General features: G+C 41.1%; 4 protein-coding genes across 4 annotated transcripts; all 4 read left to right on the forward strand.

Annotated features, from left to right (window-relative positions):
- Positions 1-234: 234 nt before the first annotated feature.
- Positions 235-3123, forward strand: phlda3 (pleckstrin homology-like domain, family A, member 3). The gene is made up of 2 exons (XM_088290892.1): positions 235-1041; positions 2748-3123. The coding sequence occupies exon 1, from the start codon at positions 566-568 to the stop codon at positions 998-1000; it is 435 nt and encodes a 144-aa protein (XP_088147018.1). The 5' UTR covers positions 235-565; the 3' UTR covers positions 1001-1041; positions 2748-3123.
- Positions 3124-7716: 4593 nt separating this feature from the next.
- Positions 7717-10242, forward strand: tnni1a (troponin I type 1a (skeletal, slow)). Its single transcript, XM_088289837.1, has 5 exons — positions 7717-7824; positions 7916-8047; positions 8179-8268; positions 8339-8515; positions 9707-10242. Exons 1-5 carry the CDS (start codon positions 7816-7818, stop codon positions 9809-9811), a joined length of 513 nt encoding a protein of 170 aa, XP_088145963.1. The 5' UTR covers positions 7717-7815; the 3' UTR covers positions 9812-10242.
- A 2184-nt stretch (positions 10243-12426) lies between these two features.
- lad1 (ladinin) lies at positions 12427-20055 on the forward strand. The gene is made up of 13 exons (XM_088289882.1): positions 12427-12573; positions 13615-13782; positions 14071-14329; positions 15758-15831; positions 16221-16392; positions 17620-17712; positions 17802-17842; positions 17928-17970; positions 18558-18601; positions 18684-18750; positions 18819-18947; positions 19017-19106; positions 19627-20055. Exons 1-13 carry the CDS (start codon positions 12536-12538, stop codon positions 19666-19668), a joined length of 1260 nt encoding a protein of 419 aa, XP_088146008.1. The 5' UTR covers positions 12427-12535; the 3' UTR covers positions 19669-20055.
- A 2660-nt stretch (positions 20056-22715) lies between these two features.
- On the forward strand, positions 22716-27578 carry tnnt2a (troponin T type 2a (cardiac)). Its single transcript, XM_088289885.1, has 11 exons — positions 22716-22772; positions 23541-23570; positions 23749-23770; positions 23848-23911; positions 24697-24813; positions 24883-24960; positions 25256-25366; positions 25476-25585; positions 25678-25768; positions 26757-26797; positions 27258-27578. The coding sequence occupies exons 4-11, from the start codon at positions 23855-23857 to the stop codon at positions 27289-27291; spliced, it is 639 nt and encodes a 212-aa protein (XP_088146011.1). The 5' UTR covers positions 22716-22772; positions 23541-23570; positions 23749-23770; positions 23848-23854; the 3' UTR covers positions 27292-27578.
- The last annotated feature ends 218 nt before the right edge of the window (positions 27579-27796 follow it).

Below are 27796 nucleotides of genomic sequence, written 5' to 3' on the forward strand. Positions count from 1 at the left end.
TTATTCTTTGGTCTGTGGTCAGTTATTTGGTGTATATTATCACCACTACTTTAATAGCTGGACTTAGTACTGGTCCGTAGTTGTAGTTTACTGTAATCACTCCAGAAGTGTTAAAACAGCATACTTGAAATTCAACTAAAATTGACTACAATATGGCCCCTGCGCATGTCTCGATCCAAAATTGGGAGGCGGGGGGAGGCTTGGCTCAACAAAGATTGTGAACTGGTTTAGTTTGTAGAACGCTAAAGATCGTCCTACCTTAATTGAGTTTAGTTTTAGCCACGATGGCTGCACGTGATCTGGCACCACTTTGAAGTTCAACCACCGGAAGCCAGCAAGAAGCAGTTTTAGGATGTCACGATTGAGAAGCGAGGGTGTGTCCGTCTGCACTCCGTCTGTGAACAGGTGCACTGAGGTGGGCGGGGGTGTTCCGATTTTCCACGCCGGGCATGTTCCAACATATCCACAGTTGTGCAGGAGCCACGACAGCAGCAGCAGCAACAGCGGCGATGTAATCGCACCACGCGGGATGTGGATTTGACCGTCTACCCGGCGAGCTCCCGCGATGTCTCTCCCGGCCAAAGTGACGCGGGACGGGCTGCTGGAGAAGCGCAGCGGCGGTCTTCTGCAGCTTTGGAAGAAGAAGCGCTGCGTGCTGACCGACGAGGGGCTCCGGCTGCGGAACTGCAAGGGTCAGTCCGCCGCAGCGCGCGCACCCTGCGCGGCGTGGAGTTCGGCCACCCGAGCCAAGGAGCTACTCTTCGAACGCATGGTGACGGTGGACTGCGTGGAGTACAAGCGGGGCTTGGTGTACTTCACCGTGGTCATGGCCACCGGCAAGGAGATCGACTTCCGCTGTCCGCAGGACGGTACGGCGTGGAACGCGGAGATCGCCTTGGCTCTGGTCCGTTACAAGAACCTGCAAGCCGTGCAATCGGGAAGGAAGAGACTCATTTCCACCGCTCACCTGAGCGGCACCGAGGAGGATGACGAGATGTGACGACTCAAGTGGAAGTACACATACTTGTATTAAAACGACAGGTAAATGTAGATTCAACTCCTTTATTTCAATTAAAATTTAAATATATTCAACCCCCAAAAATAGACTGTAAATAACGAATGTGCCTTGTAAGTCCCAAAAATTTCAATCAATTGATCAAGATCTGAACTGTAGCTGATTTTGCTAATCCTTATTTAGGATTTTTTTTTTTTTTACCCATTTTGACAAAACAAGGAGTAGATGTACATGCATCAGCTGTCCAATTTAGGGTCAAGTCAATTTTATTTGTGTAGCCCAGAAAGTGTGAAAGGGCTTCACATACCCGCAGTCGACATCCCTTGATCTTAACCCCCCAAGGAAAAACTCAAAACCCCATCTGGGGAAAAGTGAGAAACCTTGAGAAGGCACCACAGATGGGGGAATCCCCCTTCCAGAATGATCAGGCTGAAATGGGGAGTAAGCAAGTAATAGTAAAAAAAAATAAGGAACTGATCCCTGAAAAACAATTAAGTAGAGTAACTAAGTAATTGTACTTAGTTACTTCCCACAATTGTCCATCAAAATACCCATTTTGGGTTTAGGAAGGTTCGCAGTACTGTTAAAATGAATAATTAACGACATTTAGCAATCACACATAAACTGTTTCCCAACCATTATTGAGCCAAGCCACATATCTGTCAATGGGAAAAAATAATTACCACCAACAACTTAAATTATTACTCGTGAATTTACTTTTTTTTTTTTAATCTTGTCCTCCATTATTTGCAGAAAACCTCACAGAACTTCTATTTACACCCTCAGTGTAAAATCTGGGCCTTTTTTTTTTTAAATTGAACATAAAGACATTATTCTGTCATATGACGAAATGTAAAGCTAATATGAATACATTTGGTGAGCTCAAAAGCCTGAAAAAGTGAAAGTGCCTTCAAGCATGTCCGATTGACACCAGTCGTCCTTCACTCAAAGCTTTATAGAGTCTGTCCACACTGAATGAACGCGAGTCCCCGAGCGTGTCATAAAGATGTTTGGCCTCTCAGGCGTCATCTCCCTGTTGTATCAGGTGCTAATTATCACTTATAACATCCACATTGTTGTCGAGGATGAGGTTGGCGCAAAAAAAAAAAAAAAAAAAAGTGATGTAATTGAAACGTGGCCTCTCCCTGTCGGAAGCCTCGATGGTGACGCAGACTACCCAGCACGTACATAAAAGAAAAAAGTCTCACTCAAAGCCATTATTAAGTTGCAATTTGAGCCCTGTGTAATGACATGGGCCAACCTCTCCCTCAGTTGCCACTAAAGTATTTTTAGTTACACACTTGTTTGCAGCCGACATTATTTTGACACTTGAACAGATTGTCTGGAAGCTTGCTTGACTCTCCCTAATTGTTACCTTGTTTAAACGGAAAGCATGTCTGTTGTTGATAGCAGCCACAGCCAAATTACATTCCAACTCGGCAAGACAGACAATTCTCCATGTGCAAAATAAGCCGGTTGATGGAAAAAGTTGAAATTCTCAGGCGGGCCATGACAACAATCTTGTTACTCAAAAGCCTCAAACGTCCATGACGCGCACGCTTAAATCTGAACTATGCGCTCACAGGCCAGGAATCTGCAGCGACGCTTCCTTAAGTGAGCCCAGTGGCCCAGTTCCTAAATTAACTTAGTAGCCGTGGCAACAGTGTCATGTAGCTGCTGTTACATGTTTATCTATCAATGTAAATATGACATCCCTCCTCCCCCCACCCAGCATTTCTACATCATTGGAGTGATTCTCTCCAGTCTTTGCCAACCGACGGGATGAAGAAGTTGAAGCGTTACGTGATGTGGATTACCATCAAGACGGTGACGCTTGGATTTTTTTTTTTCACCGTGTGTTTCTTGATATTTCACAACCCTCTTCTACAAGAGTCACTTTATGTCTTACGTCTTTTGCTTTTGATGGGGGGAAAAAAAAAAAAATCAGTTTGACTGACATTTTAAAACTACCCCAACACAGACTGATATTTGCGTGCTTGTCTAAAGATGATGAAGAATGAATTTTTTTTTTTGCTCTCATTTATGGTGTAATTTCTATTTCATAAAATGCCGTATTGTATAAATAAAACATTACTAATACTGTTGAACAGTGAGCTCCAATTGTTTGTCGGGACAAGCACATCAATAGTAAAGTACACAAATCCACGCTGCTTTCAGGACACCAAAAGTCAAAGCAGAAGCCGGGACAGCTGAACAACTTGAACACGTGAAACTCGGCAATGTCTCCCCATCAGCTGGCTCTTATTAGCACATGTTGTTCATTCAAGCATGTTTTGCATGTCACCAAAACAACAGTCTGAGTGTTTGCTGTGCTGCCGAGTCCAAGGCAGAAGGGAAAAAGGGTTTTATTGTGCCATGGCCGGCTTTCATTACACTGTGGAAAACCCCAACGCTGTTGCCACACCTCGTGAGTCAGCAGGGACGCAACGGTAAGGCCAGAGAGACACCGTGAATGTACTCGGCGGAAAAACGACTCGAGCCTCATGTAAAGTGACTTTAAAGATTTGTTTACTGTAACCAATATCTCAGTATGTGAGACACGTAAACACGCATTTCATGTTGTAACCACTAGAGGGCGTTTCGTTCCCGTTTCTAGTTTTGTGTATGTGAGTTTTTCTATTTTTAGTTCCCAAAAAGTGACATGATGGCTTCACTGACCATAACTGCAAACAGACTCCTGAGTTAGACGAAATCCACGAATTAGTGACCAAATATGACATTATATACATACAGTTGGGGGACAATATTATTACCCCCCCCCCCCCTTTGCAAAAAGTATTTCCTTTCTACTTTTAAACAGAGCAACACATTTTTAACACAATTGGTGATATTGTAGTGATGGCTTCCTTCGGATAGACGTTATTACTGTGAACCCAAATAACATCATCGCCTCACATTACTATACATCAGCGGTGGGCAAACTTTTTGATTGGCGGGCTACAATGGGTTCTAAAATTTGACAGAGGGGCCCGGACCAGGAGCAGATGGATGGAGTGTTTTGGTCACCTCACCACATCGGAGAAAAAAAAAATACATTTAATTTTAAATGAAAATGAACAAAAGCATTACAACAACATATCTGTCTGACACATCACAGTATTTAGAAAATAAAACATGAACAAAGTTTATTCATTTAATTTTTTTCAAGTTCGGCGGGCCGTATTAAAACGTTTAATGGGCCGCATGTAGCCCCCGGGCCGTAGTTTGCCCACGCCTGCCTGAATGTACATAATACACAACAAAGTGATGAATAGTTAACTAGTTTTGAAATCACAGGCCAGTAATAAAGGTTTGTTCAAATTTGATTACATTTATTTTAAAATGGGGATTTGCAACAGAAAAATGATAGTCACCATATCAACATTTTTATAAGTGAAACTAATTTGCAATGTTAGTATTCTGACATGAAACATCAAGCCCACGCACAATTTGCTTTCGTGGGCCATAGAAAATATATATGGCGGGCCAAATCTGGCCCCCGGACCTAGAGTTTGCCACCTGTAAATTAAATGGTCTTCCACTCGATGGCAGGAGGTGGGTTATAAACATATGTAGCCTATTCACTTATTGTGACATTCTTTTCCCCACTACGGTAAGTAAGTGGCACTGTTAGTCCATAATTCTTCGAAAAGTCTCAGAGGGAGAAGTGAAGTCAGTAGTGACCATCTTGTGTTGCCACTCACTAGTAATGGCAAAAATGAAGCTTCATGAAGCACTTGTGATGTTTTTTTTTACCCCTCTAGATGGTGCTCTTGGTTTAAAAATAATAAGGGGTAGTGCAATGTAAATTTACTAAATTTCCACTGCATCTTTAAATCAAGAGTGCTATACAGAGAAGTCAAAAATGATCACAAGTGCTTCATGAAGATTCATTTGTCCATCCCTACCACTTGCTGGCTGCATTCAACCTGAATACATTGATTTCCTTGCAGTATTTTCACATTTTCTCTCTCCATTGTGAAAATTCCACAGAATCTGATCACATCTGATCATCACTTAGTTGCCTGTTTACGGAAATGTGTTTTTTTGGGCCCAATTTGCTTCAGCTGGCATGTGAGGGACGTTCGCAATGAGGACCCACCTTCCATTTTTACCTTCAACTTCTTGACGAATATCTTTGTGCAATAAAACTCACGAGCTGGCGGCATCGCTGTAGGCCAGAGACAGATCTTATCATTGAGAGAATTGGAGGAGGAGGGGCGTTGAGGGGAAGTCGGGATGGAGGGGCCAGACGAAGATTAGGCAGTGAGAAAAATAGGGGTGACTAATAATAGCCTCCACTAACAAAAGAGAAAAAGAGACGTGAGATGACGGGAGGTGCGGTTAAATAGAGGGACACCCAATTGCTGGGCTCATCTCTCATTTTTGTCCATCGTTTTGCGGTCGCATCTTTTTTGCTTCTTCTGTCACCGGTAAGATTCTGTCACTATGTGATTGTATACTACTACTACCAGATTGAGGACTACTACTAATAGATTGTTTGTAACGACAACTATCAATTAATGATAAAGTTGCATGCAACGTGTTTCATTATTACTGACTAAGATGATTTTCTCAAATCATTTCACATGAAACTTTAACCTACACCTTCGCAATAATGTTGTTAGGTGTGTCAATCAAATAAAATTGTCTCTATGCATGAATATTACTTTACAAGTTGTATCTTTGATCAATCAGGAGAGTTCCTGAACAAAATCTGCAGGCTGACATGTGTCAGTGCGTTGAACCTTTGGTGTTTTTTTTTTTGTTTTTTTTTTGGATTACATTGCAAAGTTGGCTCTACCACAGAGGTTTTCAAGCATTGTAGATAAATCCGGTCTGCTTCCTCGCCAAATCGGCGTCCACAGCTGTCTATCAGATGTCCCCCGCGTCTATTTGGGGAGACAGGCCATTCAGATTCCGCCGACAAGATAATCCCATGGAGAAAGGCAGGGACAGGGGACAGAACAGGATGAGGCGTAGCTATTTGTTTGGAATCTTCCTAATCCACCGGAGCAGTCTTTGGATGTGCGTTTGGGTGTGGCGTGCATCAGTGATGTGACCCTCGGTGGGAGTGTAAGGGATGGAGAAGGGGTGAAATAATGTCAAGACCGAGTCATGCAAGTCATGCACTTGCGATCTGACAGAGTGGAAAAAAACAAGACCAGGGTAAGAGAGGAGGACTGAAGATCAGGTGAAAACAGCTGACAAGTGCGCTCAAGTGTACTCACACTTAATGTGACGACCAAGACCGGATTTTAGAATGAAGGGGATTCTATTTTTCTTGTTGCACTCGTTTGTAAAAGGTGTCACTTAAGTGCGCCACCGGAAATCACAAATTTACTCAAACACATTTTTTCTTCATATTTGGAGAGCTATTCTGTAAAGTTGCTGAAAGGGCATTTATTCACGCAGATCTTTTGCAGAAATTTAAAAAACAAAAAAAAACTATCCTGTCATAAAAATTAATTGACCTAGTTTGCCCCCCCCCCACAAAAAAAAAAGAATCGTCTATACACAACGGAACGGCAAGAGTGTTCATTTAAAGTTGGCGTTTTAGGAAAGAGTTCTTTCTCTCAACGTTATTTTTTATACCTCCCTTAAAGTATTATAATCTTCATAAAACATCTTTTCAATTACATTCATCCAAAATATGAATCAAATGTTCAGTGTTGTTATCCTGGACTGAACAGAGAATGTTAACGAGCACTATGGTGACATTTTATGTAATTGGCCTGCTGATGGATGCATTTTGAGCGCGATGAATGCAAAGATGATGTGACACAACAACTGCCAAATGATTGTTTACAGAGCGTCTAATCGCTTCTGTCTCTCCTCCAGGGGGGATTCCATCACCAGGATGCCTGAGCATTTGTGAGTGATGATGTGTTCTTATTATAGATTATTCAGCCGCATGCACATTCATTTACACAGCTAAACCCAAAATAATTAATAACCGCCTCATGAGATTTTTTTTAAAATTTATTTAATGTGGCTTTTCTGCATAGAAAATGTGGGAAAGGACTCCACAAGATTTCTATGACAAATTATTTCCATTTTTGAAAATGTATCATATTCCTGATTTTATCGATCAGATTTCACAGAACAATCTTTCTGTAAGGTGATGTTCAGCCTAATGCGCAACACACAGCCTTACCTGGGGATACACCTGCATTCTAATAATGTATAAATTTTCCTTGAAGTGAAAGTAATCGGGAAAATTACCACAAAAATGTTTTATGATTTTATTTTTCGCATCAATTTTCATTTATTTTTTTAAGTCCTTTGCGAAATGTTGTCATACGGTATACAGTGGGCATATGATTTGCATATTGGTGGATTAAAAAAAATTAAAAGTATTTTTTAAATTTTGGATGAATGCTGGTGACTCCTCTCTTCACTTTTTCATGTAAGATGCATTTACAATGTATATCAGTGGTTTTTGAAGACGTTTGGGGCTTAACAATTTTTTTTTATTACGGGCATCAATTTTACGCGGATTATCGCTAAACACGGGCAGGCCACGTCCCTGGTCCAGTGTAATTGACTAACTCAACATTTGGACAGGATATGAAAAACAACAAATAATTTCACACCGTCAACAGTCTTAAAATCAATAAATGTTTTCTCCTTTTGATCCTGTCCGTCGTATCTTACAGGCCAGAGGTAAGATCTGACTTCGAGAAACACCAATTCAGAAAGTGCAATTGTCAACATTACCAACAAGACCAGTTCGGCAATGACACCATGTCATCTTCTCCATCCAGAGAAAACCAAAGATTTCAGCTTCACGGAAGCTAATGCTCAAGGTTAGAGGGACTACAAACATCTTTTTGACCACAAGAGGGCAGCACATACCATGCTCTGCGAGTTAGGGTGTTCTCCTTTTTTCTTTTTCAGAGTCTGATGGTGGCAAAGGCCAAGGAGGAACTAGAGCAAGAGATCTATGAAAAAGAGCGGGAGAAACATAGATACCTGGCAGAAAGATCTCCGTCCTTCAACATAAACCACATGAGCGTGGCACAGTTACAGGTGCTTGGACCTGCAGCGCACAAACGAGCCGCCAGTCATTCAAAAATGAGTAGTGCTGTTGTTATTCTCCTACAGGCAAATTTTAACCACCCCAAATAGTATTTATTTGTGTGTGTGTCTTCCTCATGCAGGAGCTATGCAGAGAGCTCCATGCCAAAATTGACTCGGTAGACGAGGAGCGATATGATATTGAGGCCAAAGTGATGCTCAACACACGAGAGGTACATCACCTGCAACGTGCGTGGCCATTTGCAATCCTGATTTACGTCTTTCGTACTCTGGATGGTCCAGATTCAAGACTTGAGCATCAAAGTGTTGGACCTGAGAGGAAAATTCAAGAGGCCCACCCTACGGCGTGTTCGCGTGTCTGCCGACGCCATCCTGCGGTCGCTGCTGGGCTCGAAGCATAAAGTGTCTATGGACCTCCGAGCCAACCTCAAGTCTGTCAAGAAAGAGGACACGGAGAAGGTCTGTGCACTGCGCACTTGAAAACAAGGCTCATACCTGCACATGAATGCCAGATGAGAGCCGCAGCAATACAACTTTGTGTTGCGTAGTTCACAACAGCTGCAGCAGTTAAAAAGCACTTTACGTACAAATTGAATACATTCGAAAGCCAAAGAATAAAAATCTTCAAATGAGTTTTAAAAGTTGAAAGAGAGGAGGCTTGCCTGACATTCAATGGAAGGTCATTCCAGAGGCAAGGACCGGCATCAGAAAAGGCTCGACCCCCTCTGAGGCGCTGCTAAGTCCTCTGCACCTCCAGTCGCATTTGGTCTGGAGACCTGAGGCAGCGGGCAGGTGCTCAGAGAAGGGGGACGCTGTGGTGAGGCCATTTAAAGATCTTAAAATGAACTCCAAAGTGCACTGGGAGCAAGTAAAGAGAGTCCAGAGGTTTGGTGATCTCTCTTCCGACCTCTTCTGAGGTTAGAAGGCGAACAGCAGCATTTTGCACCAACTGGAGACGCTTGAGGGAGGACTGGCTGACTCCAAAATGAAATGCATTACAATAATCTAGCCGAGATGTAACAAAGGCATGGATTACTGTTGTTGAGAAAGGAAGGGCTAAAATCAATAGAACTGATTTGCTTATCCAATTTAAAATCACCGTACAATTTAAAACCCAAGTTCAAGACTGTTGGCTTCAGAAAAGACGCCAAAGAGACCAGGTCAACAGGAGGGAACGTAGAAGGGCAACTGGGATAGAACACCATAACTTCCGTTTTCTTTTTGTAGAAATGTAACAAATTCAGTGTCATCCAGGCTTTGATTTCCTCAAAACAGGCCAAAAGTGGTGTGAAGCGTCTTTTTTGCTCAGCGGTAGAAAGATCTAACAGGCATCCGCATGGCATGAAAATTCCATGTTTTTGGAGCCTAGGGGCAGCAAATACAGTGAAAACAGCAAGGGCCCCAAAATCGAACCCTGTGGGACACCGTACGACACAGGGGCAGACTGGGCAAAGACGCAGGTAGATGGGATCATCAGTGCTGAATAACTTGAAAAGTCTGCATGTGAGACAAAAGTGTAGTCAGGATACAGGACTGTCTATAAGGGGCGGAACCAAATCCAAGACAATGATACCATTGTACACAGAAAAGAAGCCTTTGTGGACCGTTGTGCTGACGGTCCAATCTATGATTTTTTTTTCTGTACCGCAGAAGAGGCCAATGGAGGACAGTGACTGGAGGAAAAATGTGGAGGCCATGTCAGGCATGGAAGGAAGAAAGAAGATGTTTGACGCTGCCAAGGGTTCTGCGCAGTGAACCCGCAAAACGAGCTCCTCCGGCATCCTGTGGCAGCTTTCTCACAAGGCTTCACTTCAGCAAGACAATGTCCAAAACTGCACTGCTCTAACTTCATGACATGACGACACTTTAAAAAAAAAAAGAGTTTTTGTTGAATTAACACAGTTTTATTTCATCAAACGGTTGCATGAAATAAAATCCTCTGGATCTAGACATTTTTTAAAGTAGATGTACAGTTAATGACCCGCAAAAATATTGACAGGATCCAAGATTTTATTTCATGCAACCACTTGACGTAATAAAATTGAGTTCATTCAACACACCATTTTTTTATGTGCGTCTATGGGCTTTCTGACTATTTTCATTGTCGTTTAAATATGTATTCAAACACTTTGGAGTAGTAACAAACAGTAACAAAACTTGCATCCAAATAAAATCAATCAGGTTTCTTTGTGATGTTTTGTCAAATAAAAGCTGCAAGTTTACAGTATTCAGATGATACAGAATGCTTTAAAGGTTTATAATGGTGATGATCTCAAGTTGCGAAGGCACCAAGGTTTGGCATTTTTCAAACGGGTAATTTTAATGTTTTGTCACGTAATCGCTCATTTATTTGAATTGAAATATTTCAAGCTCGCTTGTACAGCACTTATTTGTTCCAACATGCCTGTCTTACCCATATGGTTAAGGAAACTCAAAAGTGAGTTTCCAGGAAATGTTATGTCACTGCAATACTGTTGGTGATGATGATGAATCTCATTACAAATCAACAAACTTTTTTTTCAATGCAGTTCCATCCTCCAAATGACTGGTAATACCTACAAACGCGCTTTTGCTTTTGGCAAATTGCCACTGAAGGAGTGCTCCATTCCTGAAATTGGAAAATAATCAAATGACAATGAGAGGTTGATTTTTGTGACCGACGTAAATCCGATGCATCACCTGGCATAACTGCGCAGAGGCGCGCAAGACCTGATTTTGTTAATTTTGTAGACTAAGAAGTGCTGCGCCGCTGTGGGAGTGGTCACAGCCAACTTCATCCATGGCCTAACAAAGCGGCTATCATCGCACACGAGTCTTGACCTGGCCAAATCACCGTGAAATGGGGCACTTGAAGACCGCCCTTCACCCCCCAATTGTTCAAGAGTGTCCTCAAAACCTATTTAGCTTAAAATATAAAATACAAGGATTTAAGTTTGATGCCCGATGTTAACATATTCCGAATCAAAAAGGGCCGACGTCCACCACATGACCTCAGAATCTGTCTGCCTTTGCCCTAATCAAATTTATTAAGCTTTACCAAGAAGCCTTTTGAGCCCTAAATGTCTTTCATGTACGGAGCACTGGTTACTAGTTTAGATTTCAGGTTTTGCTTCATCTTCCATCTCTATATGGTGGACATGTGAATGCAGAACTGCAAGCGCAAGTATCATACCGATTATTGTTATTATAGGACAACACACTTCATATTGGAACATAAAGCTGAACGAGGTGAGCTAGTGTGCACGAGTTGGACAGATCCCGGGTCAGAGTCCAAATCGACATGGCTTCAAGAATGGGCGAAGCCTTAGAGCAAACATTATTAGACACACACCCAACAGGAAACACAGCAAGGTTGCATTTTGTCTCCATTTGAAAACAGCTTTACGTGGGGACCAATATCTTCCTGGTGTTTCATCACTTGTATTCAGTTTAGTAGGACTTTATGTAAAATATTAATTGAAAAGAAATATGTCACACAAAAAAGTTCCGTTTGCGTTTTAAGTTGTGACCATCCATCCATTCATTATGGAGCCTATCCCAGCTGTCTTAAGAATTGTTGTCCTGTTTACATGTTGTGCACCAAGGAGGCATCACGAGATTCATCGCATTTCAGCATATGACGGCTTTAATTTGGATATCAACACACGACATGGTCCCAGTTATACTCTTCAATACAAATATGACTCAGGGGCTAAACCACTGCTTACACCGCCCTAGCAAGAACAAAACAATTTGCACCCCCCAACACCACCACCCACTCTCCGTCGCAACTATAAATAATAGCATTGTCATTGCAAAACAAACTTACACCGCAGAGTTGCACAATGGGCAATGAGAGTGCCACTGTCAACTACTGGAGTGGATGTGCAATTACACTTTATTGTAGTACGGCGGGGGGAAAAAAAAGCATGTTACCCGGGTTCACACACGCCCCCTTCAGCATCGCACCGCACCCCCCCAGGGGTCCACCATCTATTTGAGAAGCACTGGGCTAAACAGAGAATGGAAAAGTTACGTAGCGCCATTTCTTAGGCAGTCAACAGAAAGCTAGTCGGCGTCCAGGTATAGTGTAATGGTTCAAAAAAATAACCACGTCGCTTGCGTTAGATATTTCCCACATATTACATTACTGGGCATGCCCCCTGCAATTTACCAGCTACAACAAACAGAATAAGCGGAATTGAAACAAGTTTGAATGCAAAATTGCGCTAATAGTAGTACATAACCTCCATTTCCTGTTGCATCATTCCTCCTCAGTTATTGTTTAATTCCGTCAGCTGAAAATGAAAGGGCCCTATGTTCACTCTCTCTCACCCTCCCTCAGGTGGGTCGCTCGCCATTGTGGTTATGTGACACCTCAGCGAACAGGGTAAAGGTGGATTGTTTAGTGCTGCAATCCGGCCACCGCCCTCCAAGTGCCTGTCAGTTAGTTGCCTTTCAGTCGGAGTCAAGTACACGGGGACGCTTTATTCGGCCAGCATGTCCGTCAGTCGGAGAAACTGGTCCAAATTGTCCAGGTAAGCCTCACTATTCTTAAAGAGAGAGGATTTTTTTTCAAGACGCATGATATGGAATCTAACTTTCTTTAGCGGTGCAAACTTATTGCCTCACTTTCACTAAACTTGTGTGACAAAAGTGAAAGAGACTTCTTGGGTATTGTTTTCTGTGACGGGTTTGATACGCACTTTTATTGCGATCAAATGAGATTTAGTTATTTGGTACTTCACTGATTCATATGGATACGTGAATCTACTAAATCATTATTATTTCTCAGAATTACAAGGCTGGAAACAGATAAATGTCAACATTCAACACTTAACTCGTTTACTACCATTGACGGCTAAAGACGTCAAAGATCCATTATTTTTTTTAACTTAATATAAATGTTATATTCCAAGGAAATCACAATGTCTCATCTCTGGTGAGCCTGTGGGTACCATTTGGACACCAAAATCATACATAACACATTTGTTAGTAGAGCAACATCATGGTGAATGCATTGTTTTTAACCAACATTTTGAACTTTTTCAGGAATTTTCAAACTGACTGACCAAAAAAAATAGATAAATAATAATTTATTGGATGTCAAATGATGTGATCAGCTTGCATTGTTTAACAAAAATATTAGCTGTTGCAGTTGACTGGACTGAGCTGGCTGAAATTTGGAAAGAGTCACAAGGAAAGGACTTTGTGATGGTGGCTCATTTTTTCTGGCTTGTGGTAACTTGTCACAGGCGCATCATCATATTAACTAACTAAACAAATAAAAACAAAAAAGTTACAATTCATCAGCCTGTTCCAAGCAGTTTGTTTTATTTTTTTGTGGGTCTTAATAACAATAATGAGTGACTCTTGTAATGGACCGCAGGCTTTCTAAAGCTAACATTTGATAAAAAGCAGCTCATCCCTTGAGGCACAAGTAAAGCAGGTTTGGACTAACAGTTCTTGAAACCGTAATCTCAACCTCAACGAATATTATGCGTTTATTGCCTTATAGTAGATGCTGTTAGGTTGTGTTTGATACGTTTTATGACTTTCCGTGTGCACTGTGCCCTCAGCTTGGCGCGCCAACGGACAATGGAGGATGAGGAGGAGGTGGAGAGGGAGAGGAGGAGGAGGGTGAAGAGCTCAAGCAGCGCCTGTGACACCGAGGGCGATTTCAGTGCCACGCCCACGAGCAACCAGGTGTTCGACCCCCCAACTGAAATCACTCCGGGCTCTAACAGGTTTAGTTTGAATAATAATTTATTTTATTATTATTTTTTTTTTAACGGGTATTTGCTCCACTTGAGCATCTTCTAGTTTTCCCTCCATCTGGCATCCGAGGTGCCATGGTGAGAGTTTCTCTACTTTGATCGTAGGCCACAATAGTGTTTGGCTTTCCAGAGACAATAGAGAAGAGGGCAATTGACACCTTTGCCCCACGGGAACGCGTCATCTCTATACCCTCTAAACTGACACCAAATCAGTGGTATCTCGAAACGAGACAAAATATTTGTGACGTTTATTTCTAGTACAGAGCAGATGCAGCTGGACTTTATGGAGATATTGCGCGTCCGGGATGAGAAGCGGAAGGTGAGGCACATGGAGTCACTGAGGCGCCAGAAAGTGGTCAGGGAGCATGAGGAGGAGTCTGGAGGAGAAGAAGGAGGAGGAAGAGGAGAAGGAGGAAGATCCAAGGAAGAGCTAACGGTGGAGAAGGACAAATCACACAAGCCGCAAAACGTGACCCCTTGCCCTCCCAAGAACATCAACATGCACGCAAACAGACATGTAAGAGTTTTTTTTTTAATACGTTTTATATTTACTATACCTCGACATTAAGTGTGTATCTCCAATAAAAGATGATTCGATACATGGGCTGTGATACGATTCAAGGACGGTTCTCGTGGAATTCAAATTTATTTCAACATGGCTTTTTAGTTGCCCAACCTTGATTTAATGTTTTGAGTTAGAAGAGCATAGGTTAAGACAAAAATATTGTACAAACAATTTGTGTTTTAATTTCTCCTTAAATTGTGTTACTCATTCTCGTATGCACACCTTGGCCACTTGGTGGCAGTATAGGACATTGGATAAAATGTACTAGAGGCTCAGCTCCTCTCTCGGTTTCTCAATGCAGCAGTAAAATTTGCCGCAGAGGATAAAGAATAAATGCCTGTGAGTACTTTTATATAGACTCCACCTGTTGCAGCACCGTTTGTGTTCTGTTATTCGCTGCTTGATTCGTAACAACACCTTCGCATATGTAGATGCTAATTATTAGTCCATACGAGTACGGAGTTTCCCCTTGTATGTTAGAATTAAGCTAGCGGAGGCCATGTAATTGTTTTCATGAATTATCTTGTTTTTATGTTGAGTTTGACATCAAAATACAGTTAAGAGTGGTAAGAAACAGCTTGAAGCCTGTTTTGAATAATATTTACTTATCATATCTGCCAAACCGCCGATTGTTGTGAAGTGAGTTGAGTCAGCTGTCACCATAAAGCACTCGTATCTCAAGTTTCCGCGCACAAGTCAAAGCAAGAATTTGGCCCATTTTTAAAAACTCATAAGGCACCACTGTACTATCCTGTTATGCAGAGATTTAATCCTGAGACAATTTAAGTGGGAAAGCACAAAACTGCAAATAGGTGAGTTTGTTTCCTACAAATACTTGTTGAATAAGAAAATAGAAAACAAGGCAGGTAGTTCATTCCATTAGTGCAGAAACAATCACCAAGGAGGCCGAGTTGGAGCAATGCCACATAGCGCCGGTAGTCAGCTGTCGCCCCACACAGAGACATGTTAATCATCTTCCACATTTTGGAACAACAACTAAAGCAAGGGAGCCCACAAGGCATTTGGAAATTTGAATGCTGGATTATTTCCAAGGCCTAACTCACCTCTCATTAAAAGCATTAAGAATTGTTTTTGTTCATTGTATTTCAACCATCAAAAACAATCCTTGCACATGTAATATGCCATCTTTAATTAATGATACGTACACAACCTGTTATATAAGCTGTATCATCCTCGTCTATCAGCGTTTGGTGAATCAAGTGACCGTCTAGATTTATAGAAGGAACTTTTTACAACATACGACTTATTGAGCGAGGCCTTGCCCCGACAATGTTACGTAATGCGAGGTGTGTATCAGGTGTCTTCGCACTAAAGTGTCACACTCGTGTTAATGCTGTCTACTGTTTGTGTCTTTATTAGCGAGAAAACGGAGAACCATCGGAGAAATCCCCCGTTTCCAGGCAACCGTCCAACCCAAGGCACACGTTTGTCAGGTTAGCAAGCACTATTCAGCATTTGTTGTTTCAATACAGATTCAAAGAAAATCTGATTCCCTAACAAGAAGCTGAACAGCAAAATTCACAAAAGGCATTTGAGTCACAAATCGACGACTTTTAAACATGGTCTTAATTTTGTTTATGTTTGACTTTGATATCAAGTGACCACCATCACTTCCAAGAGTATCAAACAGGAAGTGACCACTGAGCTTGCACTTATCAGAGTGCCATCAGCAGGTTGAAAAAATGGAATGTTGCTATTCCGCTCCTTGAACATGAAATGATATTTGAACATCATTTAAAGTTGTGCATCTATTTTGAGAAAGCACAGCGTTGAGATAGAAGCTGTTGCTCCATCACATTTTCTTGTGTTTCTGTTGTTGTAGTTCTGTCTCGATCGCTCTCAATAAGAGCCCCTCTACTAGCGGGCGAACAACTCCCGTGAGCCCCCTCTCACCCATGACCCCCAGGTCACCTCAAGAACAGTGGCAATCACCTTGCAGTAGCCCCTCCCCTCGAGGACTAAGGAGCCCCATTCCCAATGGACACGCACCAGAGGTAGTACACACTCAAATCGCATACACAAGAGTAGGAAAAAACAGCAACACCGCCCTCTAGTGTCACGAGTCATCATAGCAGATTTGCCTGGTTTGAAATTGCACTGCTCTTGTGCATTTTCCATACCTTTCCAAGCTAAGGCACTCATTTTACCAGTGGCGGTCAGTGAAGTCCTACTTAGTCCAACTGTAATAAATACCCCTCATAATATCATTGTTTATGACACCATGGCTGGAGAAATAATATACGGACACACACTTACGCACAACTGGGTGTTGGATGTCGTCTCACGAGAGCTAGCTTCTCTTGACAAGTCCGTCTTTCAAATGGCTTTGGAAGTATATCTGCAGTCAAATCCCTCCTTCGGCCATTGTGGCATAAAAAAAAAGCAAGAACACATTTTAGATATTCGAACGGTCACCGGGTGTGTGTGGTGTGGATTTGAATACGCATAGCGCTGCCCGCTCACAAGCGATTATCGAATCACAGAACGCGTTCGCGCCTTCAACGTGATGCCAGCGAGAAGGCACACTTTTACTAACTCGTGCTCTGATTGGATATCGCAACTGTCTTTCAACAACCGTTCACTCACACGGCACGGACTCGGAACGTACTCTGAAATGTGCCTGGCAACACAAGCTAGCTCAATGCTGATTGGATAAAATCTCTCTCCTAAAAATACAACACTTGTACATAATATGACATGGATGTGAAGAATTATTTATGATTTTTGATTATGTTAGGCCGCAGAGAAGGCCGTGAATGTCCATCACTGCATTTTACTGAAGAAACGTTCAAACAAATGTCGCAGAGAGTGGATACAGGATGGATGAAATAATGTTGTTCTCCAACAGCTCTGCCATCTAGTGGAAGAGCATTGCGAAGACTCTCAATATAATGTTGCTGGTTATTTTTTTCAACTTATTCATTTATTTAAACAAACACAAGCAATAAATTCATCCCAATTACTATAAACAAGTGGGGTTTTTTCCCCCAAAAAAATGAAATCTAGCCATTTGAAGATTCAGTGCGGTTTGAATTTGATGAATTGTTTAGCCCGAGTCGCTGGCATGGATAGAAGAACCGATGCATTACATCACAGTTATAAAATTATAATTTTTACATCAATTACGTGAAGTTAGATGATTTCTCTAACAATATCGCACAGTGGGTGAGAATGACTGTGATCAATCTGCTCTGAAATTCTTTCGTTGTACATTTTCTCAGACCAGTGAGATGAGCTCTCCCACCAGAAATAACTCAGAGGACACGAGCAGACCTAACTTCACCAGAAAAAGCTCCAGGACCATTTCTTTTAGGGTAAATCCAAAATCCCGATTTGAATAACGTGCGACATGACTCAATTACACACATGCAAATTCGACACGCACCGTATGTTTGGTCTACAGATGATCAGGAAGAAAGAGGAGACTTCAACATTGCAAAGGAGGTCCGAAGCTATTTTATGATCACATTTTGGGCTTGTGTGAAAAGTCGCATTTTGATTGTTTACTATTATCATTTCTTTGTTTCAGTGCAAGCGTCAAGGTGGCCTCAAAAAAGTTTGAATCCAACACTGTAAGTCAGTGCACTCCAACTTGAAAGTACACAGTGAGGACAAAGGTGTTGGGACATACTTGATTCAGTCAGATTTCATCATGACAGTCACAAATATCCATTCTTTATCTTGCTAAGAAAATCAGGACAAAAGTACAATTACAGTTTTAGAAAGGCCATTGTTGCCTCATAATTGATTAATGGGTGAGTCGATCAACTTCAGTCAAAAAAAGATGAAGAATCAATACAAAATTATCAGGGGGGAAAAAAGCCAACTCAAGAAATTTAGTGATGCAGCAGCTTATCAAGCCTATACTTTCTTTTCAAAGCTGTTCTTGGTTTTTGCCAGCACAGCAGGGACTATGGGCCTATTTAAGATCCTTGAGGTACCCCGCATGTCACCTTTAATAGCATATTCATTATAATCTCCTTCAGTGCCCAACTAAAACTCAACAATTTAACAACAAGCTCATCAAACACCTTTAGGATGAACTACAACACAGATTGCAAGACGAATGGCCTTCTTGCAGTTTCTACATCTTTGTCACAATTTTGTCACATATTTAGTGGCGTGTTAATTATGTTAACTGTCCTTTGGTTTGGACCAGAATGAAGCCCTCAACGAGGACAAAACATCATCTTTCCAGAGGAAGTGAGTGTTATTTTTCATTTGTACATTTTTGAAGATCGTTAAATTCCCCGCTTGACTCACCAGAATTTAACTTGTTGTGTAGTTCAGTGCAACGAGTCTCCTCTCGGTCCATCAAGGAGAAAATGGAGAGATTGGCCCAAGCCGCTCAGGTCGGTCTTGTCGGAGCTTCAGAATGATCAAGTGCGGATCAGTTGTGTTTCATTTGATATTTGCGCAGAAATCCGAAACGGGTCGATCTTCTGACGTGAGCCAGCGTACCTTGTACCTGCTGGATGAAGTGTCCAGGAAGAGGGGCCTCTTTGAGAAGGAGCCGCAAGCAGCGAGCCCAATAAGTGCTTCCAAACATGTAAGGACTCAGCCCACAGATTTCACATACGCTCTGCTTTCAAGCACCTCAATCCTGGGATGTCCGCAGGAATTTCGAGGCTCCACATCTGGAGTGTCGGATCGGATCAACCGCTGGCTTGACAAGACCAACCAAAAAGGAACCATTTCCAGTCACAAGGTGAGATCCGACATTACAACATGATGACTGCACAAGAGAACACCTGACGCACGTTACTGTGTGACAGCTAGGGAGCAGTGCTACTCTTTTTTTTTTTTTCACTATGCATCATCAAACACAAGGCAGGTTTTAGTCCCAGAAAAATGTATTTAATATTCTAAGCCACTATAACATTATACATACTAAATATATATACTTGAATATAGTATTTTTAAAACTATTTCACGATTAAAATAACAAATTTAAAAATTAATCAAAATCAAAGCTGAACAATTGTTTAAGATTAGACACAAATGTATGTATACAAAATAAATAAACATAACTAAACTTATTATTAAACTCACCACTAGAGGGAGCCCGTTTACTGAGGCGCAATTTGAATAGTTGATTCTGACTGTTCTTCTAAGATTTACGTCATCTTAAATGGGTGTTTTCGACCACTCCTCACTTTTCAATCCATTTCTTTTACATATGATCATGTACATATTCTATGCAACAATCTTCCAATGTTGTGTTGCAGGACTTCAAACATGTGGATATGACCAGCAAGGAGTTTGTTTGAGAAGCCATGAAAACAAACCTCAAACAGGACAGACTCTACAATTATTTTCTCATATTAAAGCACAGAGAACGTTTGTAATCTTTGTTAATATGGAAAAATTGAATTCTTTTGTATTTGTCTTGCTTTAAATGTCTGTTTTCTTCCTCCTGGTTGTCTTCCTGGAGAAAAAAAAATAAAACAAGTCGTTTTGCAAGACTGGAAAGGTGCTTCTTGCACAGTTAGAATGATTTGTTGTTTAATGTTAAAAGTACAAATGCAATTTGTCAATATTCAAGCACTTTGAACAGGTGAAGGTGTGAAGAAGCTCATTTGCCAATCTAAAAGTGAAATACTTTGTTATTGATTGAGAAAATCCCAGTTTGTGAAATAAAACTTTTGCCAACTTCATCTGTTGTTTTTTCTTTTAATGTACTAAAATTTATTTGAGTGACGGGACTGAACCAAGTGACTTTTTAGCGCAAAATCAGCAATAATATAGAGAAATAAATCCACATTATATTTTTGCTAATCGCAAGACGACCTTAAGCACATTTATTAAAAAACCCAAAATGTCGATAACAAGATTGTGTCATAAAATCCACTCCCCTTTAGTCGTATTTGAAATATATCTATATCAAATATGCAGACACATAAATGAGTCAACTTACTTTCGCAACTTCCTGTGGACCATGTGACTCATAGATAAAATAATTCAGAAGGGGAATAAATTCGGGAACATTGAACTCAGTGAAAAGCAAAGGAAATGATAAAAAAAATAAGAAAAAGAAAATAATTATATTTCACGGTATCGTCGAATTTGACAAAGTTTAAGTGAACCTTTTATCACACTTAAACACTTTTTTTAAACAACATATATATATATATATATATATTATTTTTTTTCATTTTATGGGAAACACGTACCTGCGCTTGGAATAAAACACACGACAACAAATGCCTCACAACCCTTAATATCCTTTATAATTAAACAGTCTAACTTTAGACATAACCATCCTCTTATCTTCGCAGATTAGCCTTCCGTGTCTGCGTATTGTCAGCAGATGGTTTCCATAGAAGGGAGTATACACGTGCTTGTGTGTTTGCATTTACACTCTGCCTTATTTGGTTATGCTGATAACGGAAAATGGCAGCTCTCTTCAAAGTTATTAATAACCCAACAAAAAGCCAGTGCTGCCTTTTCGCCTTCCACGTTGATTCTTTTCACGCTCATTCTGAGCTTCCCCTCACAGGATCTGCTGCATCACTGCTTCACAGGTTTGCTTTACACTTGCATGAAGGGAAAATCAAATTACATGACCCATAGCTCACCGGAAATGATGCTGAGGTTGCACTTTTAATTGTCGCTAAATGAAGGATTTCTGGATAAACAGAGTGTGTGTTTGTGTGTTCAAGGTCACCGCTGGTCATGTCGGATAATGAGGAGGTGGTGGAGGAGTATGAAGAGTAAGTGCAGTTTATTCATCAACTTCAGAGCACACAATGCGGATTTGCATGCGGGTCATAACTATGATGAATGTGTTTGATTTTCACAGGGAGGTGGAAGGTAAGAAAAGTCATCGGCGCTCATGAAGATGTGACGTGCTGGCAAAACAAAAGATGTGCAGTTTAAACAAATGCTCCCTTCAAAACATGACGGCCTAAAAGGTAACATGACACTACCGGACACCGGTATGCACAAGCTTGTCTCGAATCAAAGGACACGGATGACAGTGATCAGTGTCACGGATCATTTCTATCCCGATTTATGAAATTAGGACACAAACGGAAATTTTTATTTGTGAAAATCTCACAGCTGAACGTCTAATTTCAATTGTGAGCAAAATGTTTACTGGGCAAATAATATTCCAGAAACATGCATGTGAGCTCTAAAATTGTCCTTAGGTGTGATAGTGAACGATAGTTTGTCTATGCGTGTCCTGCAATTGGCTGGCGGCCAGTTCAAGGTCCAACCGAGTCTCTCCGGATGTCATCTGGGAGCGCTATGGAAAAGGAATGGATGGAGTTCTCCAAAAAGTTTCACATCAAACTCACTCAAACTTCCATCAAGATGCCAAAATTGCAGATGACACATTTTGGAGGACTCACATCAACTTCTTATTTCCGCAGAGGAGGAAGCGGAGGTAGAGGAAGGTCAGGCAGAAGAGGAGGAGGTGGAGGAGGAAGGTACGGTGTGTGATTTATGCTCAAACACATATTGTGCTGCAAATATATTTGATGATTGGAAATGGCTGAACAAAAACAAATTTTGACGCACACATGCACACACTTCACTCGTTTTTACTGTTATGTGATTTAAATTCCAGAGGCTATCTCATTAGCAGTTTCCATTGACCTTGCGTTGGGCTGAACTTTTTTCTTCTTTTTTAGGCTGTATGGAGGAAAAAAGATCAACATTTTCACACTTTTAGTACAGACCACTTCATACAGAAAGAGCTCGCTAACAAGACTGATTTATGCTAGGCTATAATTAAGCGGTTTTGTATCGCACTTTGCGAGGTCAAATTAGCATTTTGTGAATTGCAAAAAGTGAGAATCAAACACCCAGCAAATAGCTTCTCTGTGTTACGTCGCTCACGTCACAAACCAAACATAGTTCTGCTTCATCCGCTGCACTAGCTAGCTAGCAACAAGCTTCGGGTTAGCTACTGCTAACGCTAAACGCGTTGTGCGCTTGTGTTGAAGTAAATAAAAATAAATAAATAAATATAAGTATCTGGAATCTGGAGAGAAAAAAAATAAAATAAAAAAAATTAAATTATGCTTTGCCTCAAGACAAGAAAATATAGTCTGGTCCAAAACTGCTGATCATATAACCCTTATTTCAAAGCTTTTCCATTTTATTTGAAGCCTTTCCATTCTCTCTCATTGGCTCGTGCAGATTTCCAGCTGAAGTTATAAGATAAGATGTCCTTTATTAGTCCCACAATGGGGAAATTTGAGGTGTTACAGCAGCAAAGATATAGATCATCTTCAGCTTCTATTCTAACAACTCCCTGACTGCCAATATCCTCACTCATATGTGACATATTTTGTGCTGCTAGCAGACGAACCCGCTGAAGAAGAGCAAGAGGAGGAGGAGGAAGAGGCGGCCGGTGAAGAAGAAGGTATGATGGGAGAATCATCAGGCTCAGGATGAATGCGGACACATAAAACAAAGTAATTAGACAAGTGCATCATGTGTTTTTGTGGACCAGAGCCTGCTGAGAAAGTCACGAGTTATCTGAGTGAGATGTCACTTTGGTATGTGCTGCAGTTTGTCAGCCACTTGACGAGCAGCGTGTGTTTGTCTACGCCTTGTCACCACACACGCGCACACACACACGACACTTTCCAACTCTGAGGCTCAACTTATGACTATTAATCATCTGCTGACCTTATATCATGTCAGTGAGGGACATCTCAACAACACCTGGGACCACAGTAATATAAAAAAAAAAAAAAATCCACAACATGACAACGAGGCGCTCTAAAAAGGCCACACCAGCCTGAAGCACCGGTCCTCACTCTGGCTGTCAAGTTCGACTTATTCAGATTTATTTTTTTCCTGCATGACGTGCGTGCACTCGTGGCTAACAACGAGGCACTCTATAGCAGCCACACCAGCTGACTATCTAAAGGAAAGACTCATTTTTGGGTATTGCGACCTCACAAACATTCATGCGGGTAAAATGCATAAACAGTCACTTGACCCCTCGGCGAAAGCCTTCCGAGAAGAGTGGAAAGTGTTGCAACTCAAATGTTTAATCACTTCTTGTAAGTGTGCTGGCCAAATGAAAACAAAGTCAACAAAGACAAGCAAATTGATAGAGTGCTCTTCTCTTCATTTGCATTGACGCGGCCATTTCAGTTTGATTCCCATTGTGCCGTTACAGATGGCGATCCGGATGCAGACGAAGGAGAAGGTAAAAGTGAAGGCAACAATGAGTTCATAATTGTCTCTTTGATGAACTTCCTGGGGAAACACATTTGGCCAGCTCTCACATACTTCATTGTCCCGACTTGTTTGCTCGAAAGCAAATAAGCGTGCGCTGTCTTGACTCGCTCTCTCCTCTTGTTACATGCTGTTGCTTCTCAACAAAGAAGAAAGCAAACCAAAGTTCAAGTAAGCGCCGGGAAATGTATCGTACGGTTCTGTATTGTAGAAGAAATGACAACTTTCTTCTTCGTCTTACTCTGTAGGCCGTTCATGATGCCCAACCTGATCCCGCCCAAGATTCCCGATGGCGAGAAGGTTGATTTTGACGTGAGTTATGAGATAGGCAGTGCATATATTCCCGCTGACGGCCTTCATCATGAATTTTAAGTACACCCATACAGTTTATTTGTAGGTACACCACCAAGCTACGATTACGATTATTATTCCAATTATTATGATTATTATTAGTGATGTAGAAATGCATCATGTCGTTAAATAAGACATTTTAAAAACAGCTCTCCAACTAGCACAGGGGTGTGCAAACTTTTTAATTGGCGGGGCACAATGGGTTCTAAAATTTGACAGAGTGGCCGGACTAGGAGGAGATGGATGGAGTGTTTTGGTAACCTCATCTTATCGGAGAAAAAAAAAATAAATATTTTAAATGCAAGTGACCAAAAGCATTACTACAATTTATATGTCTTTGGAAAAAACACAGTATTTGTAAAATAAAACATTAACATGGTTTATTCATGTAATTTTTTTTAAAGTTTGGCAGGCCTGATTAAAACGTTTAACGGGCCGCATGTGGGCCACGGGCCGTAGCTTGCCCACCCCTGATCTAGCATGATGTAGTGCTACACTTACTGGTACAAAAACATTAATCAACAGATTGCTTTTTTTTTCACATTCACTTTCCTTTATTCAACTTTCTGCACTGATTAGAGTTGCACAAATCGATTCTGTCAGTAATATTAGGCTTGTGAAAGTGAAAACAACCTTTACATTTACATACTGTAACTCTTTACAAAAATGGATCTTTTGCACGCGTTGCTCCCATAATACAAGACTAATAAAACCGAGGTGGTGCCATATTGTGCTACCTTTTAAAGGACATCCACCGCAAGCGGATGGAGAAGGACCTGATGGAGCTTCAAACTCTGATTGAGGTTCATTTTGAGAGCAGGAAGAAAGAAGAAGATGAGATCGTTCATCTTAAGGAGAGGATAGTGAGTGCTCTAAACACGCAAATACACACGTGCACAGATGCGCCTCAATTGAGGATTCTTTTTGTGCAGGAGAGGCGCCGCTCTGAGCGAGCGGAGCAGCAAAGAATCCGCAACGAGCGAGAGAAGGAGCGACAAAAACGTTTGGAGGTAGAAGAAACTATAGTGTGAGAGCACGTCAGGACGAGAATTCAGGATTACTGTAGTGCGTGTGAGAGCATTTCAGCCATGTCTGAGATTGTTTCAGTTGCAAAAAAAAAAAATGCTAAAATGTTTCAGTCACAAGTAAGAAAGCTTTTCTGTAGTGTGTGTGAAAGTGTTTCAGTGGCGTGTGTGTGTGTGAGGTTTTTTGGGTTGTGTATATGAGAAGATTTCAGAAGCGTATCTGAGAAGTACTTAAATGATGCCGATTGACTGACTCATCCGTCCGTCTGAGTCCGTTTAGGACGAGCGCACTCGCAAAGAAGAAGAGGAGGCCAAGAAAAGAGCCGAGGAGGACGCCAAGAAGAAGAAAACTCTGACCAGTCTGCACTTTGGAGGCTACATGCAGAAACTGGTGATTAAGTGGTGGCCCTTGTGTAAAAACTGATGGCAAATCAGCCTCCCCTATAACTTTGACCGTGAATTGGGGCCATAGAAATAAAATGGACCTCTTTTCCCCGCAGACGGAGAAGCGCAGTGGCAAGAAGCAGACGGAGAGAGAGAAGAAAAAGAAGATCCTGAATGAAAGACGCAAGTCTCTGGATATTGACACCTTGAACCAGGAGCAACTCAAGTGGGTGGAAAATAAAAAATTGGATTGTGCTATTTGCGTGTTGACTCTTCTTTAAAACGAACTTAACCACCTTTTTGTTTGCTGACTCGCAGAGCTAAAGCTAAGGAGCTGTGGGAGTGGATGAAACAGCTGGAAGCCGAGAAGTTTGAGTTGCAATACCAGATCACCAGCAGAAAATATGAGGTGGGTGTGTTTTATTTATTTATTTATTTTTTTTGTGCGTGTGTGACCAAGTTAACCATCCGAGTTAGGCACTCGCCCAATCGAACGAGAACCATACAGGAGTGGCAAAAGTACTCAAACTCTGTAACGAAATAAATAGAAATATACTTGCGTAAAAAAGAACCGAAGTACTGATTTAAATCCAACACTTCAGTAAAAGCAAAAATGTACTCTTGTAAATGTATTTTCGGATTTAAGAAAATAATACAAATTAATTTTTAGCAATACTTGGTTTGATAACTTCACAAAACAGCCTTTTTAAAAATTATTAACATGTCATGGTACATTAAATGTTGCCTAAGCGCTAGCTAGTTTAGCGTGACTTGCAATCAAAACAATGTGTCCCGACTGTTTTTCTAAAGTTATGAACCGTGTGAATAAAATGCTCAATGAGCTAATAGAACATTTTCTGTGTGTATTTCTTCAAACTTGATAGAACAATTAGCATCAGAAGCTTTGGTGGGTGCTAAAAGGTAGCTTTTGTTGTGACAAAGTACGGGGTAGAAAGAACAGATTTCGATTTTCAAATGTAGGGAGTAAAAATAAAAAGTCATCAGGAACATTTTTTGGGACTTAAATACTGTACAGTACAAATGCAGTTACAAACATTGTGTTTTTACAGTTTTCATTAACTCTGATAGAGAGAAAAAAAAAAAAAGTCAGGACAAGCCTGCTAGTACGTCTAAAAATTGTTTGTAAAAATTCGCAATCATTTGCTTTCACATCCACTCTCGAAAAGATTTTGTAAAATTGAATTGCATTGTATAAGAATGGCGGAAAACATTTTTAAATGATTTCTCTTCGGTCACACTTTTTTTATTTTTTTTTTTTACATCAGGAAAAAACAGGGGTGTGTCGATTTTTGCTATTCACCGTTAACGACAGTCTCCAATGCAGATTGTACCTGACGTGAGTTTATAACTTGCAAGTCTCACTTTCTTCATTACAGATCAACGTACTGAGGAACCGTGTCAGTGACCACCAGAAAACGTACAAACACTCCAAATTTCATTTCATACAAGCAACTGCCTGCAGCCTGCATCTCAATGTTTCCTCACCAATGATCTTTTTTCAAAAGATATTTTTGAATATTCATGAAACGGAACAGCAAGTAGTGATCAAGTGTCCTTTTGATCATAACATCTCACATTAATTCCACTGAATTGTGCATGTCTTGTCTGAATAAACTCCCCGCTTTGATGATGCTGCAAAATGACTAAAAAGGGAGTAATGGGAAGCGGCGATTGAAAGCATTCCTGCTCCTATTGCAGTAACTGGACGAGCTGGCTGCATGGTTGGGTGTGGTGCGACTGTCAAGCGTCCACACCTCCGGCACAGAATGTTTCACACAGCGTACTGCTAACTGACGTGTTATTTTTGGAACAGCAGGATGATGAGAACGCCAGCAACAGAGGCTTGTTTGCTAACACTTTTTCTGTGCTTTCCACAGATCCAAGAGGACCAAGAGAGGCCTGAGGAAATAAATGAAGTTGTAATGATAAGATGGCGTTTGCAATCAAGGAAGCTCAAAGCGATCCTCACATACATAGGCTGCATCACGACTTACTACTCCCGGATTTATGGATGTTAAATAAAGCATTTTAGTTTTTTTTTTTTTTGCTTGACTTGATACAGCACTGCAAGAATGACAAGGCCCCAAAAAAAAGCCTTAAGCAAAGAAAAGATGAGACGTCTTCCTTAGGAGAGACAGGCTCTGACATGATTGCGTCTGTTCAGGTAATGATTGAAGATATAATGAAACTGATGCAAACCAGAGGCGACAGAAAATACACAAACTCTTGAATCTGCAGTGACCTTAAGGTGAAGTGGCTGAAGAAGGAGTCAGAGTAAATGTGGATTTTTAAAACATGCATGAATAAAATGGGATGGATTACAAATAATTTCTGTTCCTCATTGTTGTATAAACACTAGAAAAGTGGCGCTAATGAAGGGACCAAGTGGGCAGGCTGCTCTCAAAAAACAAAACAA

Source organism: Idiotropiscis lumnitzeri, chromosome 3, assembly GCF_059441095.1.
Source record: "Idiotropiscis lumnitzeri isolate Australia: NSW breed Sydney's pygmy pipehorse chromosome 3, RoL_Ilum_1.0, whole genome shotgun sequence".
Taxonomy (NCBI): domain Eukaryota; kingdom Metazoa; phylum Chordata; class Actinopteri; order Syngnathiformes; family Syngnathidae; genus Idiotropiscis; species Idiotropiscis lumnitzeri.